Genomic DNA, 17,929 nt, shown 5'->3' on the forward strand with positions numbered 1-17,929 from the left:
TCAGACCTCAAATTACATCTGCTGCATTTACAATCTCTGTGAAAGCCCATGGTTTTGAGCTATAAACTAGTAGCTCAAGATACCCCAGGTGCAACAGCAATGCAGAAAGATGTATACAATAAAGATGTATACAATAAAGATGTATACAATAAAGATGTATACAATAAACAATAAAGATGTATACAATAAAGATGTATACAATAAAGATGTATACAATAAAGATGTATATAATAAAGATGTATACAATAAAGATGTTACAAAAATCATAGGATACATATCAGGCTCTATTGCACTTTCTGGTAACACTGCTACATTACTGGTTACAGAACTCTAAATCGGTTGTAAAGTAAGGGCTACCATACAAAGCCCAAGCTCAAATCTAATTCCAGGTTGGCAATTTTGTGAATCATGCAATATTCAAATTAGGTCCAGGAGATAGTTTTTGTTTGCAAACAATAGTCCCTCAAAGGAAATGACTCTACCATCTCTAATATTCTTCAGTGATAACATGATTTCCAAGTTAGCTGCAGTGGTGCATATATCGGATGCTAGCTTGGTACCATTTTCATTCAGGACAAAGTAGTCATCAATAGAAGTCTTTTGGTGAAAACCCCATGTCATAAAGATCATCCATTAAGGGGTGTAGTGACAGCAACATTTTTAAGACAGTCATTGTGGCAGTCATAATGCATAACTGGCACAATTTTCATTTATGGCTTCCAGAGTGGTAACAAGCTTAGTTAATCAGATGCAAGATAACATTGTTAGTAAGTGTGGATCTTGTTCATTACCAAGCTCATCCAAGATCTTGATGATATAAGCAAATGTTTCAAGTTTGATCAAAATTGGATCAGAAATTTAGGCTGCCAGACTGGTAACAGGCTCAACCAATCAAAGCAACTCCTTAATATGTATGGACCAAGCTTTTACAAGATCTTGATGATATATGCATATAGTCCAAATCTGATCAAAACTGGATGAAAAAATATGACCTCCATTGTAGCAAAAAACTCAGCCAATCAGCAGCAAGATCACTTCATTAATATGCATGTACCTCATTCATTATTGAACCCATCCAAGATTTTGACGGCATAAGCATATCTTTCCAAGTTTGATCAAAATCACACCAGAAATCTGGTCTCAAGAGTAGTAACAAGGTCATTCTGTTGCAGAGCTGTCAACCCTACAGACTCGCAATTAATGAAAATAGATAATAGATAAAAATTAGTGAAGTTTTAGTACAGTTAGTGAAAAATTATATCATGGCACTAGTTCCATCTATTTTGATGGTCAGTACTGCATTATATGAAAATCCCAAAATAAAAAAAAAATGTAAAAATGATATACACAAACTTAACGCTATTTGTCATGGTATGATGCTGTGGAAGACTTGAACTTCTTTAATTTGGCTATGGTAAATGTGTTTTCAAAACAGCGGAGGGTTCTTGCCTGCTGCTTAATCTTGGTGACTAAAATTTCAAATTTTCAGCACCAAAGGAGCCACTAAAGTTTGTCTTATTTTTCCTCACACTAGGAAATAATCTTTCACTGTCACTGCTGCTGATCTCCAACTGAGAAAGACAGGTTATGCTCAACAAGAAAGCTCACAAACAATGCTTCAGCATTGGTAGCTTGCAGGACTTGAGTAGGTGGCTTAAAGTACTCCAGAGCTGAAATCTGCTGGGGGTGCTATAGCAGTGTGCTTTTTCACATCATTCTGCCACATGCCCACAGAGGCTCATATCGCTCCTTACAATTTATGTCATACATGAACTATATTATAATATTACTATAACTACATGTATGACAATAAATTATAAGCAACAATATGAGCCCTGGTGCACATTGCCAATTCTAAAATTCGAAACACACTACTGTGCGAAAATCATAATGTACACCGATGTTTGATGGCTGAAGGCAAGGCCCATTTTTAATGTACTCCAATCTATACTTCACTTTATGTGGAATACAAATCTTTTTCCTTGGAGGTGAAAACATTTTAACTGTAGTGTAGCTTAATTATGAAACGTTATTAATCCAGAAGATGAAACGTCAACGCTTTACGATAAGTGGTGTCAGTGCATGCAACGAAAACTGTGAACTCATGCAAATTATTATGCATGTTAATCTTTCAATATCTCAAAAATTCCAACACTTGAAAATGCTGTCTTAATTAATGTTTGTTTAAAAAAAGTAACAGTTACTCTGAGTATGTACATGTGCCATTTAAAAAGAAAATCAATTCAGTTCTGGGTTTTTTCACGAGTATTTTTAAAACTTGTATTCTAAATATAGATTATATACCTTATAATGCTTGCTACAGGGCAAACTGTAACAACTGGATAAAGTTCTACTAACATTTGACTAGCAATACAGGACCTTTATTGGTATCAGTCATTGCTGCTATTTTGAATAGCACTTAACAGGGTACAATTTACTTTATTCCTGATTTCAGCCAAAAGAGAATTCAAGAATTTGTGATTTTTCTTAAAGTGGTGTGAATTCATGAATTGCTACTGAGTCATGAAATTCATGCCAAAATCGTGAGGGTTGGCAGGTCTGCTGTTGCATAATTACCTCATTAATATAAGTAAATCTCGCTCATTATCGAGTCCTTCCAAGATAATGATGGTCAAAATCATTTAAGAAATATAGTTTCGATAATAGCAAGCTTAACTATATGGAAGCAAGCAACTTCATTAATATGTGTAGATCTCACTCGTTACTAAAGCTATCCAAGATCTTGAAGAAACAAACATACATTCCAATTCTGATCAATAATTGGATCAGAAAGATGGTCTCCAGTATGGTTACAAGTTTAGCCAATCAGTTAAAAAATCAGCTCATTAATACGCATTGATCACTTCATTAATAAGCATTAATCACTTCATTAATATGCATTTATCACTTCATTAATATGCATTGATCACTTCAATAATATGCATTGATCACTTCATTAATATGCTTGACTCTTTATCAAGTTGATCTGAGATTTTGATGATATCCAGGTCTGATTGAAATCAGATCAGAAACATGGGTACCATAAGCTCCTTTGGCCCTATGGTCAGGTCAACTTAAAACAAAAACAAGGAATACATCATCTTCAGAGATTTAGGAAGAAGTAAATGGCCTCCATAGGGTTTAGAACTGTAGTTTCCGAAACTGAACTGGACGTCCTTAAGACTTTTGAATATAATGTTGCCTTCACTGCATCAGTTTGCACTTCTGAACTTTTCAAATTCAACAATAGCAGTACACGATATTTCATTACACTTTACAAAAACTTGGTCTAACATACAGTAAAATATAGACTACCATGCTGAACTATTGTTAGGGGTTGGGAGGTGTGTAGTGTGTTTTTGCCAATGTCCACATGCAGCAAAGTTACTGAAGGCTCAGTCATATACTTTCAGACTGAAAGGAAAAAAGGCTGTACACACTATATTCCTCAAGTTATGTTGGGTAGCTACTTGTACTGATCACAGTTATTGTGCTTTGTGCAGATTTCCACTAGAGGAATGTAATTTCTACATACTTTTTGTTCTTGCAAAGCAACAAAATAGTTCTCTCTAACGACAGTGTTGTTGTAGTTAATGTGACCTCAGTGTGATCATATTAGGTTTTTGCATTAACTTAATTTAAACCTTGCATTTTACATCATGAAACTTGATGGGTACATCTGTCTTAAATGTAGTACAGTAGTCCCCTTCTTATAAGGCCACCCCTAATGCAGCAGGGAAGTGGCCTTATAATGCAGGTGGCCTCTCTAGAGGGGGATGACAAATGCGAATAGTAAATACATATGAAGAAAGTCACAAATACATTTAATTTTAAATATTTAATATTTTCATTAAAAAATCAGATGCATGTGAAATAAATGTAATACAAAATGTGTCATCATTTTCAAAAGAATGCTATGAATAACCATTGATATGGTTTTAAAATTGTCTTTATAATTATGTTACAGATCACATCATCTGTCACTTTGTTGGTAACTTCATTATTAACATCAGCTGATTCTCCACTAAGGACAGAACACTTAATATTGTGTCGCACTTGAAATCTGTGCAACCATCCGTTACTTGCGGTAAAGTCGTCACATCCCAATTCAACTGACAAAATTGTTGCTTTTTCTTGTCATTCAAATCAGGATACAAACGTCTCCTGGCTCAAACAATCTTCCTTTCTCCGTCCATTTCACCTTCCCACTTCTGCAGAATTGTTTCATTATCGTTCACGATATTGGTTATCTGAATCTTCCCGACATTAGTTTTCTGCAAGGATCCTCGACGACACACACCCCACCCCCCTGGTCAGTTGAATTACTTTCACTTTCTCTTCTAAACTGATAATTTTTCTTCTCGATGACATGTTGATCTTTTTGCAGTAAGTTATTCATGTTGCCAACTACAATACTGATAAAACAATTTTGTATGCATCTAAACAAATTGCCGTGTGTTTTTAAAGGAAGTGATCTTGTCACGTGATTCGTTAGTTGCAGTCTGGTACCCTATTGTTTTTATGTTTCTTTACACTAAGTGAGAGAAGCCAAAACGGCTTTGATATGTACCATTAACATCAAGCAGATTTGACCTCGCGGCCGTTAGGATTCGTAATTTTGACAATTATTGTCAGTAGTAATAGCCACTGATTATCAAAGTGAACAAGCTCAACGTCTTACTAAGGGAAGCCATAAAGGCTATCAAGCCATTTTCCTGCTGACTTGGGTATTGTACATCGATACTGCCACTTCTCAGCTGTTATTACTGTTCAATAATTGTAATCTTAACAATTATCAGCGACTAAACCGGACATCTTATGATAACACAGCAGTAAGGCTAATTGGATTACATGTACGTACCCTTTTGTATGGATTAAAATTTGAGTCTTTCTCGGTTTTTATGGAATAAATTTGGCTTCTTGTGAGGCGTAAATGATATAATATTAACCTTAGTGGTAAATGTACTTTACTCAACACTTTTTTCAGTAATGAAAACCTGACATCGGGGAAACAGAAATCGGATTACTTAACACACGTTATGACTAAAATACTTGTTCTGGATACATATTCAAATAAAATGCGGCTGCTTGTGAGGGGTAAATTTTATATTATTGCACTAATATGCTGGCCGCTGGTCGCGTTAGCCGGGTGGCCTTTTGTGAGGGGTACTTTTGAACACAAACTCGTCGGTGCCAATGGATTCTGGCCATAAGGAGCGGGTGGCCGCTGGTCAGGGGGGCCGTTCAAGAGGGGGACTACTGTATATGATGTCCCAAAATGTAAGTACAATTTGTGAAGCCTCGATTTTAGTTCAGTTCACTAACATAACTATATCTGTGACCAATATCATATTTCAGACAGTTATTGGACAAAACATCACTGGAAATGTCAGCTAATGGTTTGAGAAAGCCCATGAGTGTTGTGATACTGGGTCAAAAGAGTGTAATCACTTTATACAAATCATACAATTCACAAAGTAAATTTTTCATGTCCAAATTGAGCTATTAAAGTGAAAAGCTGTACTGATTACAGGAGATTAAATGTTTCAAAAGTTGCTAAGTTTTGTAATAATCCCTTTAAAATTATGTCATCTGCAAATAGCAAATACATAATTGCTTGTGCTCTGTAATGCATAAGCAAACACAGAAAGAGTTGTGTTGTATAGCAAAGACAGAAAGAGTTGTGTTGTATAGCAAAGACAGAAAGAGTTGTGTTGTATAGCAAAGACAGAAAGAGTTGTGTTGTATAGCAAACACAAAAAGAGGTGTGTTGTATATAGCAAAATACAGAAAGAGTTGTGTTGTATAGCAAACACAAACAGTTGTGTTGTAAAGCAAAATACTGAAAGAGTTGTGTTGTATAGCAAAATACAGAAAGGGTTGTGTTGTACAACAAACAAAAGATGACTGACAATTACATATTTCCAAATGAAAGTTGTTTTTCATTGAGAAGCTGAATTACAAAATAACAAAATCATTGTTTGACATATTCATGTAATTTTTCTTCAGAAGAACATATTGTGATAATAATGGTTTAATATCTTTTTCTCTTTTCTACCTTTCACTGCATAAATGTGTTCTTCTTTATCAATTAAAGTGATATCCTGAATTCACATCAATGACGAAATACAACAATCAACAGAATGGATAGAATCTGTATCATGAATTAAAAAGTCACAGGATCACATGAAATTAGGTTTCTTTTTAAAATTCCACTAAACATACAGTAAAGATTCTCTCTGCAGCTATTTATTTTTGTACTTAAATAATTAGCAAGTTTGCAGTATGGTAATTTCAGAGATCAGACACTGCTCATTTCAATTATTTATTAAATTATTGTTCGTTTTGCAAATATTTAATTTTAAAGATCTGATTCTACAATGAATCCTGCAAAAATAAAAACATGAACAACGATTTATAGCATTTAAGACGAAAGCATCTGGCAAAAATTTGCCATTTTACATGTACAGTTACTGTCTGGCCTTTTGCCACATGTCAGTCACACCAACAGCTGATCAGAGCAAGCAAGTCTGATGTTCCACCCCACTTGAGATACATGTATCATTTACAACTTAAACGATCATAACTTCAAAATTTTTTCACCAATTTTCCATGCTTTAGTACATACTCAAAGTTTGCAACAAATGATAAATATGTAACCGTCAAAAAAGAATAAAATATTTCATCAGATGTGGCTATTTATCTCCATTCTGGCAAAATGTTAATTCCTAGTATTCTGGCAACTGAATAGTCAGACAGTTCAAATAAAATTTACATTAGAAATCAGTGGTACAAATGTTACTAGTGTCAAGCTCCTATATGTTCAGCTTGTGCTATCATGGGTGTCTTTTTCAAAATGGACAGAAGTAACAAGAAGTAAAAACAATTAAATGAGATAGCACAAATTTTGTTCCCTTTACTCTGTTCAGACCTTGATTAATTTTTGTCTTCAATGGCAGAAGCTAAGATACTAAGAAACTGTTTTGCCCTGTATTAAACATGCTTATTATATTGATTCTAGCCTACAATATTAATCTGTCATAAATTAAGTTCTTATTGTCAAGCTATTTCAACTGTACCAACTTCTTACGGATAAAGCTTCTAGCATGACATAATGCCTTATTGTGCAACTGCATATAAAAATTTCTTGTGTAGAATTTTAAAAGGATGTATAGGTACTGACAAGTTTTGCATGCTGTGTATCAGCTCACTCCCATAATAGGATTTGAACTGAATAATTAATTCAACCAAGAAATTAAACTGCTATGGGTACAAAATATTCTAATCAAGATTCTTTTTTTTTCTCAAATCCCATCTTTCTCCCCATAAATCGTGTGTCACCTTGCTTTTGGTGGAGGGGGTGGCATCATTTCATGGTCAGATCGTGCCTTAACTGCTGGCATCCACCGTTCATGTTCCGTTACATGAAACAGAAGCTCTTTCGTAACCGGATGTTTAATGCTCCCACATACAGCTGCAAAGACACATTGATAAACATATTACTCCTATACTGGATTGCTTATTTAATCTATCAGCAATGAATATTTTAATTTCTAGAAGACAACAGCTACAAGCTTTGAAGTGGTCCATTACTAAAGGAGGAATTTATTACACTGGTCATCAGTGACATCTTGAACAGATTACTGCAAAATATACTGTAGCACAATATGGTAATTGCTATACAATTGTTTTTTTACCACAAATTTTAATTCAACAAATTTTCAAAAATTACTTTATAACATCTAAAAACTGCCAGCAACTGATTTGGCCAGTGTTACCAACAGAAAAGTGACAACTATGTCTCACATTGTTCTAATGAAGGTAATATGATACTATACAATCTCAGAATGCTTTTGAATGTAGACTGAATATTACACAGAAATTTCTTGAAAAACGAAGAACAGATCTGACTTTAAAATTATTTCATACATTGACAACATCATCTTAAGAGTTAAGCTGTTTCAACTTGTGATGAACTAACAAGAGCAATAATACAGAAAATGATGAGTAGTTGACTGGAACATCAAAAATGCAATAACTGATGGACAGGTGGGTGCATATCGTTATAAATGAATGATACACTGCTTGTGGAAGTCATCAGAAACATTGCAAAGTCCACACCACACAATTATGAGTGTTTCTTAGAGAATAGTAAGCCAATGTTTTTTTGTTTTTTTTGTATATGATGGAACAGGAAAGATGTTTGTAATTTATATTGATATAAACTGATAATACATATCTTTATAGATAACAGAAAATAAGCTGATGATTAAATAAACATACCAACTGCAGTTGAGTAGTGGTTTGGGAAAGACTTGTCTGTTCTCTGCCGCATAAACTTCCAAGTATTATTTTCCATATCAAAGGAGCATTCAATGATCTTGCCATCATATTCTTTCAATGCCTTGTTTACCTTTAAAAAAGATTAAAGGAAAAATGAGCATAAGATTTGAATGGCCCTTGCTTAGTTGAAGTGAACATGTCACAAGCATATTAAATATGCCAAAGTTTTAGCACTGGTGAAAATAGATACCGTTATTATACATTGTGATCAACATCCCCTCACAAAGTTTTCTAACTCAACCACAATCCATAAATTTATCAGCTCATCTGCGACTGTTGCTGCAGCTCAAGTATACATGACCAAAACAAACCATGTGACCCTGACCTTTGAACTTTTAAAAACCCATTCCCTCTGCTTACATGTGACAAATCTGGAAATATACATGTGACAAATCTGGTAATAAAGAGAAGATATACCCTGCTAATGTGACAAAAATAGTAATAATATACACTAGACATACACTGCAAAATATGTTACAAATCTGATAATATACAGTAGATATACCATGGTAATATGTTACAAATCTGATAATATACAGTAGATATACCCTGATAATATGTGACAAATCTGATAATATACAGAAGATATACCCTGATAATATGTGACAGATCTGATAATATAGAGTAGATATACCATCATGGTAATATGTGAAAGATCTGATAATATACAGTATATATACCCTGATAATATGTGACAGATCTGATAATATACAGTAGATATACCCTGATAATATGTGACAGATCTGATAATATACAGTAGATATACCATCATGGTAATATGTGACAGATCTGATAATATACAGTAGATATACCCTGATAATATGTGACAGATCTGATAATATACAGCAGATATACTCTGATAATATGTGAAAATTCTTGTAATACACAGAATATATCCTGGTAATTTGTGACAAATCTGGTACTATGCAGAAGATATAGCCTGATAATATGTGAAAATTCTTGTAATACACAGAATATATCCTGGTAATTTGTGACAAATCTGGTAATATGCAGAAGATATTTCCTGACAATATATGACAAATCTGGAAATATACAGTGGATAAATCCTGGTAATGTACAGCAGATATACCCCGGCAATATACAGTAATTTTACCCTCTTCATATAGTTCTTTCCAATTAACCCCTAAAAACTATAGAACACCTTGCCCTGTGACTCTGACCTTTTATACTTGTATCCATCATCTCCAAGGATGTACCATATACAATGGTGATTCTGATAAAATGTTTTATACCTATTCATAGACAGATGAAATTTTCATCCACTGTCCTACAAAAATATTCATCTAGTAGCATTTATTGATACTAGCTCTGAAGAAGTCAATTAAAGTTATTAAGTGACAACATGCTTTTGATACAGATCACGTTGATACGCAGTACTCAAATTTGTCTTAGTAGTTGCTTCTCTCTTCATGTAAGAACATGTGTATCCATTGCAAGCTAACACTGATAAACTAAAGCTTCATAACTCGAATCACAGTCTCATAAATCAACAGAGCTAAACTCGTTTACATGCTTGCACTGGTTAATTCCTTAGGACAGTGATTTTGAAATTTAACTTCTAGCATGTGGCAAAAATCATCCTGTTTCAGAACAAGTTCAAGAAGAATAACCACAATCATTGTACATATATTCTATTCTTTATTAATAGTTCTTGCTAAAATATTGAATACATTCATCTGAAAACAAAATTATATAGCAATATAGATATACTGCTATCATTAAACATGAAATCACATTTACATTTGAAGATCACATTTACATGTATTTGCACGTGAAATTGTTTCTGATTTACTCCTTTTCCTTGATAACACCCTAAATTTGTTTTACCAATGTTTTAAACACTATTTTGTGAGTGGTCTGCTCTTTTTCACTTCTTTCAGTTACAATAATTATTTTCTCCAGCACTAAAATTTGTCTTGTTTTAGCTGGAGGTTCTTTCATTGTTATTAAGGTACTAGGTGTTAACATTATGAGTTCTCAGCTGTAATAATGACCGTAAAGGAAGCTTTGACTAGGTTTTGGGAAAACATGACAAAATATACATGTGCATTGCATATCTAACAATTAATGAAATAAAAAGAAACATTTATATAATCCAGAAACAGAGCAGTTTACTCAGCGACAAAAGTCAAAGGCTTGATTCAAAGAAGACATACAGGGATTAATTCTATAAACAATGTGTGCAACCACCAAACTGAACAGACGACAGCTTGGTGACTGTGATGTAATCCTGAGTGACAAGATTTATTTCATCCAATGACGACTTATACAGTCTTAAAAAAAGAACACAAAAAGAGGCTGGCTACCAATATCTTAAATTCCAGCACTTATCCAGGCTTTATAGTAGCTACTGCCCACATGTATGAGTAGAATCCAGTATTGTGTTGTTTATTTTAAGACTGTATAAGTTGTCATTGGATGAAATAAATCTTGTCACTCAGGATTACATCCCAGTCCCATAAGTGGGGGAAAAACCCCAACAAACATCACAAGCCTTTAACACTATCAATTGAATCCCTCAAATGATCCTCACTTGCTGGTTTAATAGACAAAGGCCTTATTCACTCCCAGGCAATACGGATTAACTCTAAAGATGAACAATATATGCGACCACTACCTTAATTTTGGCACTACAATGGCAAATTCATGACATGTACATTAGCCTGGTTAACAGACTGTACCATCTGTCACTATATACAAACTGGTAGCTAGAATCCTTTTCCTTGTTTTTATTCTTTACATGTGAGTTTTTTTTTAATCAGAACAATCTTTACTATTCAAGCGATCATTGTTGGAAATGACTAAAGGTCAGTGGTGTCTGTCTGTTCTCCTGATATGGTCATTCACTGAACTGGATACTGGATTCTACTCATACATGTGGGCAGTAGCTACTATAGGGATAGGAACTAGGATAAGTGCCGGAATTTAAGATAATGGTAGCCAGCCTCTTTTTGTGTTTTTCTTTTTAAGACTGTATAAGTCATCACTGAATGAAATAAAGTTCAAAGGAGTTTATACCAGTTTTTGCAATGCGGTCATTCACATCAGTGTCAAAATGCATATTTTGCTAAGACATCATGGTCACTGGTTGCGTTCAGCAGGTGGCTGCTCATGACAGAACATTTATATAATAAAATTGATCTGTGTGTTACAATTGTGGTCAGAAATGACAGGTGGTCACTCACAGCAAAGGTTACTCACTATGGTTTTTATTGCATTAAATATCAGATCAGCACCATATTCATTAAGGATCAACCTAACATCACAAAAAGGCTTTATAGAAAACTCTGAAATGACCATCCATTTAGGTGGAGTAGTAGTAGCAAGATTTTCAAGATGGCCACTGCTCCACCAATATTTTATGTCCAAACAGTACCATTTTTTTATGGTGAAATCCCTATGTTGATAAATAAGCCACTGAGTATGCAGTTAATTACATTCTCAGAGAAGCATTCATGGGCATTGCTGTGACAGTAAATGAGGGATCAAAGTCAGTAGCATCCCTTTAATTCAAACAGATGGCAGCACAAAACAAAGTGGTTTTATTATTCAAACAATTTCTTATTGATATGTGCAAATTTCAATATGATGATTTCAAATGATAAAATGTGATACAATGACTGTTCACACATCAATATTGATCAGGATTGTTAAATGTTAGGCAAATCAAAACCTATTTTTGCAATCATTTCAAAAATGGGATCTGCACCTGCCTCTGCTGGTTATAATGTACAATGTCAATGAAAAACTTCAAATATGATGATTTACACTTACACATGATCTAATATGTTATTTTCTCCTTACCTTCATTTGTGCAAAGGGTTGATCCTGCCCTCCGACATAGAGGAGACCAACTTTTGTGGACAATAAACTGAAAGACACAGTAACTCTCATTACTTGTGTTATCATTTTCAGTCCTTAAATGTTTTTTAGCATTGTTCAAGAGTTAATTAGAAAGTCGTGCATAAGACATATTTGGGTTACAAGCTTTCTTCTCTCTGTATTACAAGTACTTATATAAACCAGGGTTAGTAAGCAAGAGACTTTACTGTTGAAACCAACTTGATACTCCTGAGCATTAAAATAAGATGGTTGCAATGGTGTTCACATTGGATTAAGATCTGTATATGATCCGACTTGTAGTGAAAACCCAATATTGGTAAGACAACCAGCCATTTAGTAGTGATAAGATTTTCAAGATGGTCATCCTATTGGCCATATTGAATATGATATCAGTACTGTTTTCATTTAAAAAAACTAGATATAGGAAGAAGTATTTCAGTTTTTTCAAGAAAACCCCCATGTCGATATGATCATTCATCCAGGATAAGTATCAATAATGTACTCAGCACAGAAAGAATCTAATTATAATTACATAATAATTCACTGTCACTATTGTTGAGCTTACCCTTTCCACAATGGAGAAACCCTCATCTGTGGCAGATGTATCATCCTCCTGTTCTTAATTTTCTTAGAACGTGTTCATCAATCCCATCTAACTGCGTGTCATGTACACCTTATTCTATTCTAAGATCTTGACCATGAGTATAAAAATATAAACATCAGGGCGGGGAGGGAGGAGGGGATCCAATAGTGACAGGCAAGAATTTGACAATTAAAATTAGTTCTACCCACCAACAAAAAGAAAGAACTATGTTTAATGCCAGTAATATGCAACCTGGCATAATTGTTTAGCTGAAATTTTCAGTAAAGAGACAGGGTTGCTGAAAGGAGTTAAAATTTAAATTACTCACCAATAAGCCACTCAAATGCTGTTATATAGGAGCAAGCTGGGTCACTGTTGTGACGTGACCACTGGACCCAGAGAAATAAATACCACGGGTCTGGACTGATGTATAAGGAGAAGGCCTTCATAATGTCCTCCAAAGATAAATGATTAAGACAGGCCCAAAACATATCAATAGATCTTACTTATTTCATGGCTTTAATTCTGATAAGTCTCTCTCTATGACAGTGTTGAAATACATCTAAAGATGGTAGATGCTGAAATATCAGCTGAGCCCTTTTACTGGAATGAAAAGACAATTCTTACCCTTCCTTCTATCTTTGAAAATGCCAAATAGAATCTAAGGGTAATCACTAGGCAAATGAGTCTATCCTGATCATCTCCAAGACAAATACAGACTGGGGATCTCAGAGATGGCAATTCTTGGAGAAGATGGCTGACATAAAAGGGAAAAAAAGTCACAATTGTCACTTAACCAGAAACATTCCTTCCCTATATAGAGGGTATGTAGTACACTTCATCTCTGAACCGAAGCTACTGCTAGAAAAAAATCAGTTTTATGTATAAGATTTTCAAGTGAAGGACTTAATAAGATCTGCTTAGAGAGAATATGAGCCAATGGCTGAGTCCTTGGAGAATTTAAGTGTGTTTAAAAGGATTGCCAGATAATCTTGATTGTGGAAGCCAAATATGACCTCTCTGCAAAGCAGAAGAGTAGAAAATCAACTTCTTATGAAAGAGAATGGCAGTTTAGATTTACATATTTCCATGTGCCCTAATCACAAAAAGATTCTCTTCTTCACACCATAGATCTTGGAGGTAGATCATCTCCAGGCTTGAATGACAGTTGCCAATCTTGTTTGAAAACTTTGCCTGGCAAATAGATCACTTGAGATAAGCTAAGCATGAAGATGGAGAATCTGAGGACTGTTGTAAAGAACAGACCCCATATACTGTAACAGTAGATCTTTTCATAACCGCTCTGGTGGCCTAGAGGTCATGGGTTAGATCCCCGTCCGAGTCATACCAAAGACTTACAAAAATGGTACTAACAGCTGTCTTGCTTGGCACTCAGCATTAAAAGGTTACTGTTAAGACTGGTCGGCCTGGTGTCAGGATAATGTGACTGGGTGGGACATCATGCTACATGTCTGCAGCATGATGCCCCAGTGCTAGACATTACTATAAACTGCCACACTACAGACATCATAGTGATATGACTGAAAAATTGTTAAAGCTACGTTCAAAATCCAAATCACACACACACAGATCTTTTCACCAAGGTAACATCCAGGGTTGGTCTATCAACAGGTTGAGAACATCACAGAACCAAGACCTGATTATGAACCATTGGAATCAATCTGAACAGTGGGAATGCATATGTAAAAAGTTGATCCCACCTCAGGCTGAAGGCATCCACTGCCACAGATCTTTGGTCCAGGACTGGAAGACACAAACTGGGAGCTTGTTGTTCAGTCTTGTGGCAAACAAGTCCACTATAGGCTTCCCTACAGACTGAAAAAAGACACTGATTGATGCAGAGAACACTCTCTTAGAACTACCTTGCCTGCTCTGGACAAACTGTCTGCAAAGACATTTTACTTTAGGAAACTATGATGAATACAGTAGCTTAATTTCTTTTAACTCAGCCATGCACAGAAGGTTCCAGACTTCCATACAGAAAGAAGGAGCATGAATTCCTCATCATCCAAGGTATACAATCACCAATGTGTTGTCTGAAAGACCATCATGCAATGACCCCTGATTTGATCTAAGCAGGTGAAGACGGCAACTCTCATTTCCAAGTTATTTATGTGGAGGACACTTTATTTATGGGACCTTCGGTCATCTAGAAATACTCCTTCTGGCTCTAAACGAGTGCCCTACCCTGAATATAACTTGTTGGTGTACAGTTAAGAGTGGGTGAGGTTTGGGTGCAAGCAGTGGAAGTACTCCAGTCAGAATTTTTTTAATAATATCACCACTAGAAGCAGTGCTGGGATGCTGACATTAGAGGAATTCAGCCTGAAAGAGAGTCCTTCTGTTGTTTCCAAATTGCAAACTACAGAAACTGGAGAGGATGTAAATTGAGTCTTGCTAGGGGGTACTAGGTCTGCCATGGAGTTCTAAATCTACAGAAGAGAATGGTAAACTCAGGCCCACAATGTTGTCTTAGTGTGTATAGTTTTCGTGGTCTTGGCTTGTATAGACCTCAAAAGATCCAAGATTATACTACTTTTCCTCTTGAGCAGAAATTGAACCAGACCCAAAATGGTGAGAAAATTTATTCTTACGTAAATGAAATTCTGAGAAGGAATGAGATCTCATTTCTCTAGGTCTCACTCAGGTCCTAGCTGGGTCACAGTGGGCCAACAGCAGGACACACAAGTAACAGGAACTGTTTCCAGTTGGTCGTCATCCAAGTACTAGAGAAGGGAATCTCCAAATACCTAAGGTGAACAGCCACTACTTCCATCACTCATGTAAATACCCTGGGTAGTGAGGACAGACTGAACCACATGGCTTGGAAACAGAAAAGTTCCTAACCAATGTAAAAATGAAGTATTTCTTGCTTAGATAAAAATGGGGTGTGAAAATAAACATCCTGAAGATCATTTGGAAACTGCACAGTCTGGGCCTGATGACACTCTAGACTGATGCTGACTTATGTTTCCTCAGAGAAGAACTTCTTTCTGCAGGTAATATATATAATAACCCTCATTTTCCTGCCTTTTTGGTACCAGAAAAATCTGGGAGCAGAATATTGGCAACTGGATGTTTCGAACCCTCTGAAATGCATCTTTTTGGAACATGATGGGGCTTCTTGAGAAAGGATGCAGCTCTGTGAAATGCAGACAAACACTGCATTGCAATGGAAAGGACCCACCATTCTTCCATGTTATCCAACCAGACATCTGATGCATGGCAGGAGAGGCATAGAATCCCTATGATTGCCTTCCACCCACAGGTAAGGAAAAGGGGAGTAGTCAGTAGGCTTCCTTGCCTTACCTTTTGTTCCTCTCCATTTCGCTTATGACTGGTTGCAGAGAGGGTTTGAAAGAGGGCTGCCTATTGAGCTGATTCAGTTTTATACCTTTAGGAACTTGGTGGTCTACACCATGGCTAAGTGAGGCTGAGTGCACTTCATGGCCAATTTTTCAACATGCCAAGAACCAAAGCAAAACACCTAAGTTTATGGTCCTTTAGATCCTGAGAGGCAATGGAAGGTATGAGACCACCAGATAAGATCTCTGATTCCAGGGCACAGCAGTCTTAAGGAGGACTTATGCTATATTCTAGCAACTCCTTTGAGGTTTACAGACCAATTCCACCAACAGTACATGCTTGTAAACAGACCAGGTCTTAAAATATTTGCCATGACTTCCAAAATACCATCACAAAGCAACAGGCATATATATTTTTTCTTCAAAAGACTGAAGGAAAAGAATCTCCACTTCCTAAGTTCTGGTATTCAAAGTGGAAGGGGTGATAATGGGCAATGTGGAGGAGTGAACTTTGCAACTGCAAGCTAAGACTTAGACTGACCACCCCTTACATTGTCTCAGACCAGGAAATGGGGACACTGACATCCTGTGACTGCTCACATGAAGTGTGTGGATTGTCCCTTGTGACTGCCTTTTATGAAAGATGAGAATGTTTCTCATCCATCCTAGACATCTTAGAGAAAGATGGTATGACCCTCTCCAACGAAGATACAACCTCCTGTATAGAGGGTAGAGATATCCATCCCTGAAACCTGTTCTGCATGAGGTTTATGCATGGTGTTGTGGATGATGACCAAAATCACACCTCTGAATGTTGGAAATTCAACATTCTGAAATGATTGAATGGAAACATGGGAAAGGGTGGGAGTTAAATTGGTCCTCTCCCCTTTCCTAATATATTTATTGCCTGCTGCCTGGTGTAGCAGGTATCATGACAAGTTCCCAGTGAGTGCTTGGTGAATGGTGACAGTAGTTGGTGCCCAGTGGCTGCTGACTGGTTATCATGACTGGTGATCACAATCTGGTCAATGACTGGTCACCTGAACCCAGTGGCAAGTGAAATCTGTCAGAGGATTATTCCCCATAACTATGAGAGCTCGTACACTGCATAGGGGGTGCTCACTGGTTATTTATGTACTTTTGAGAGAGTGACGCATGTAAGGTGAAGTTGTTTGCATTTGAAACATGCACAGTGGAGAGAATGTTGGCATACCTCTATGCTACTTTGATGTAATATGGCTAACATTTCTTTGGATATTGTACTTATGGAAATTGTACATGATCTAAGCACACTGCTAACTAAAATGGCTGTTCCCTTGTGCTAAAAAAATCACCCTGAATTAGTCTAAAGTACACCATCTTTAGCACCTATTAAAATTGGGAAAATGAATTTTGCCCAGCTAGACAATACCAGCTTCTGAAAGTGCAATGGATGAATTACCAAATATATAAAATGTAAAAAAAAAGTTACCGGCTCTTTTTCATACAATTTACCTCTGAAGTCCAGGAAGTGAAAATGACCAACTGGAGCTCGCAGTTTTTTGAAAGGTGCAAATCTGGAGTAAGGCCAAACTGTATACTCAATAACCCAGATTACACCCATCAATCATACACCAAAATAAAGGGAATTAAAGGGTCTTTTTTAAATAGCCAGTATAACCAGTGAAGAAACCTGGGAAAATTCTTTTTCTTTAAAATTCTAACCCTTTGCAAAATACGAAACTGTAGAGTGCCACCATATCACTCTTGGGATAGCACAATTGCTCATCAAAAGAAAAAGGCTTCAGGTACTTGGATAATGCTGGTGGGGTGC

At 36.0% G+C, this 17,929-nt stretch overlaps 1 protein-coding gene across 1 annotated transcript in view; it reads right to left on the reverse strand.

Annotated features, from left to right (window-relative positions):
• Positions 1–5,919: 5,919 nt before the first annotated feature.
• Positions 5,920–17,929, reverse strand: part of LOC149784332 (mRNA-capping enzyme-like) — a 113,270-nt gene continuing 101,260 nt past the window's right edge. The window contains exons 16-18 of the mRNA XM_089932373.1: positions 12,169–12,235; positions 8,284–8,413; positions 5,920–7,474 (exon numbers count right to left, since the gene is read on the reverse strand). Of these exons, the coding sequence (XP_089788499.1) occupies positions 7,338–7,474; positions 8,284–8,413; positions 12,169–12,235 (334 nt within the window). The 3' untranslated portion in view covers positions 5,920–7,337. The remainder of the gene's footprint in view (positions 7,475–8,283; positions 8,414–12,168; positions 12,236–17,929) is intronic.

The sequence above is a fragment of the Sinohyriopsis cumingii genome, chromosome 14 (genome assembly GCF_028554795.1).
Source record: "Sinohyriopsis cumingii isolate HCF-2022 chromosome 14, ASM2855479v2, whole genome shotgun sequence".
Classification (NCBI taxonomy): Eukaryota; Metazoa; Mollusca; class Bivalvia; order Unionida; family Unionidae; genus Sinohyriopsis; species Sinohyriopsis cumingii.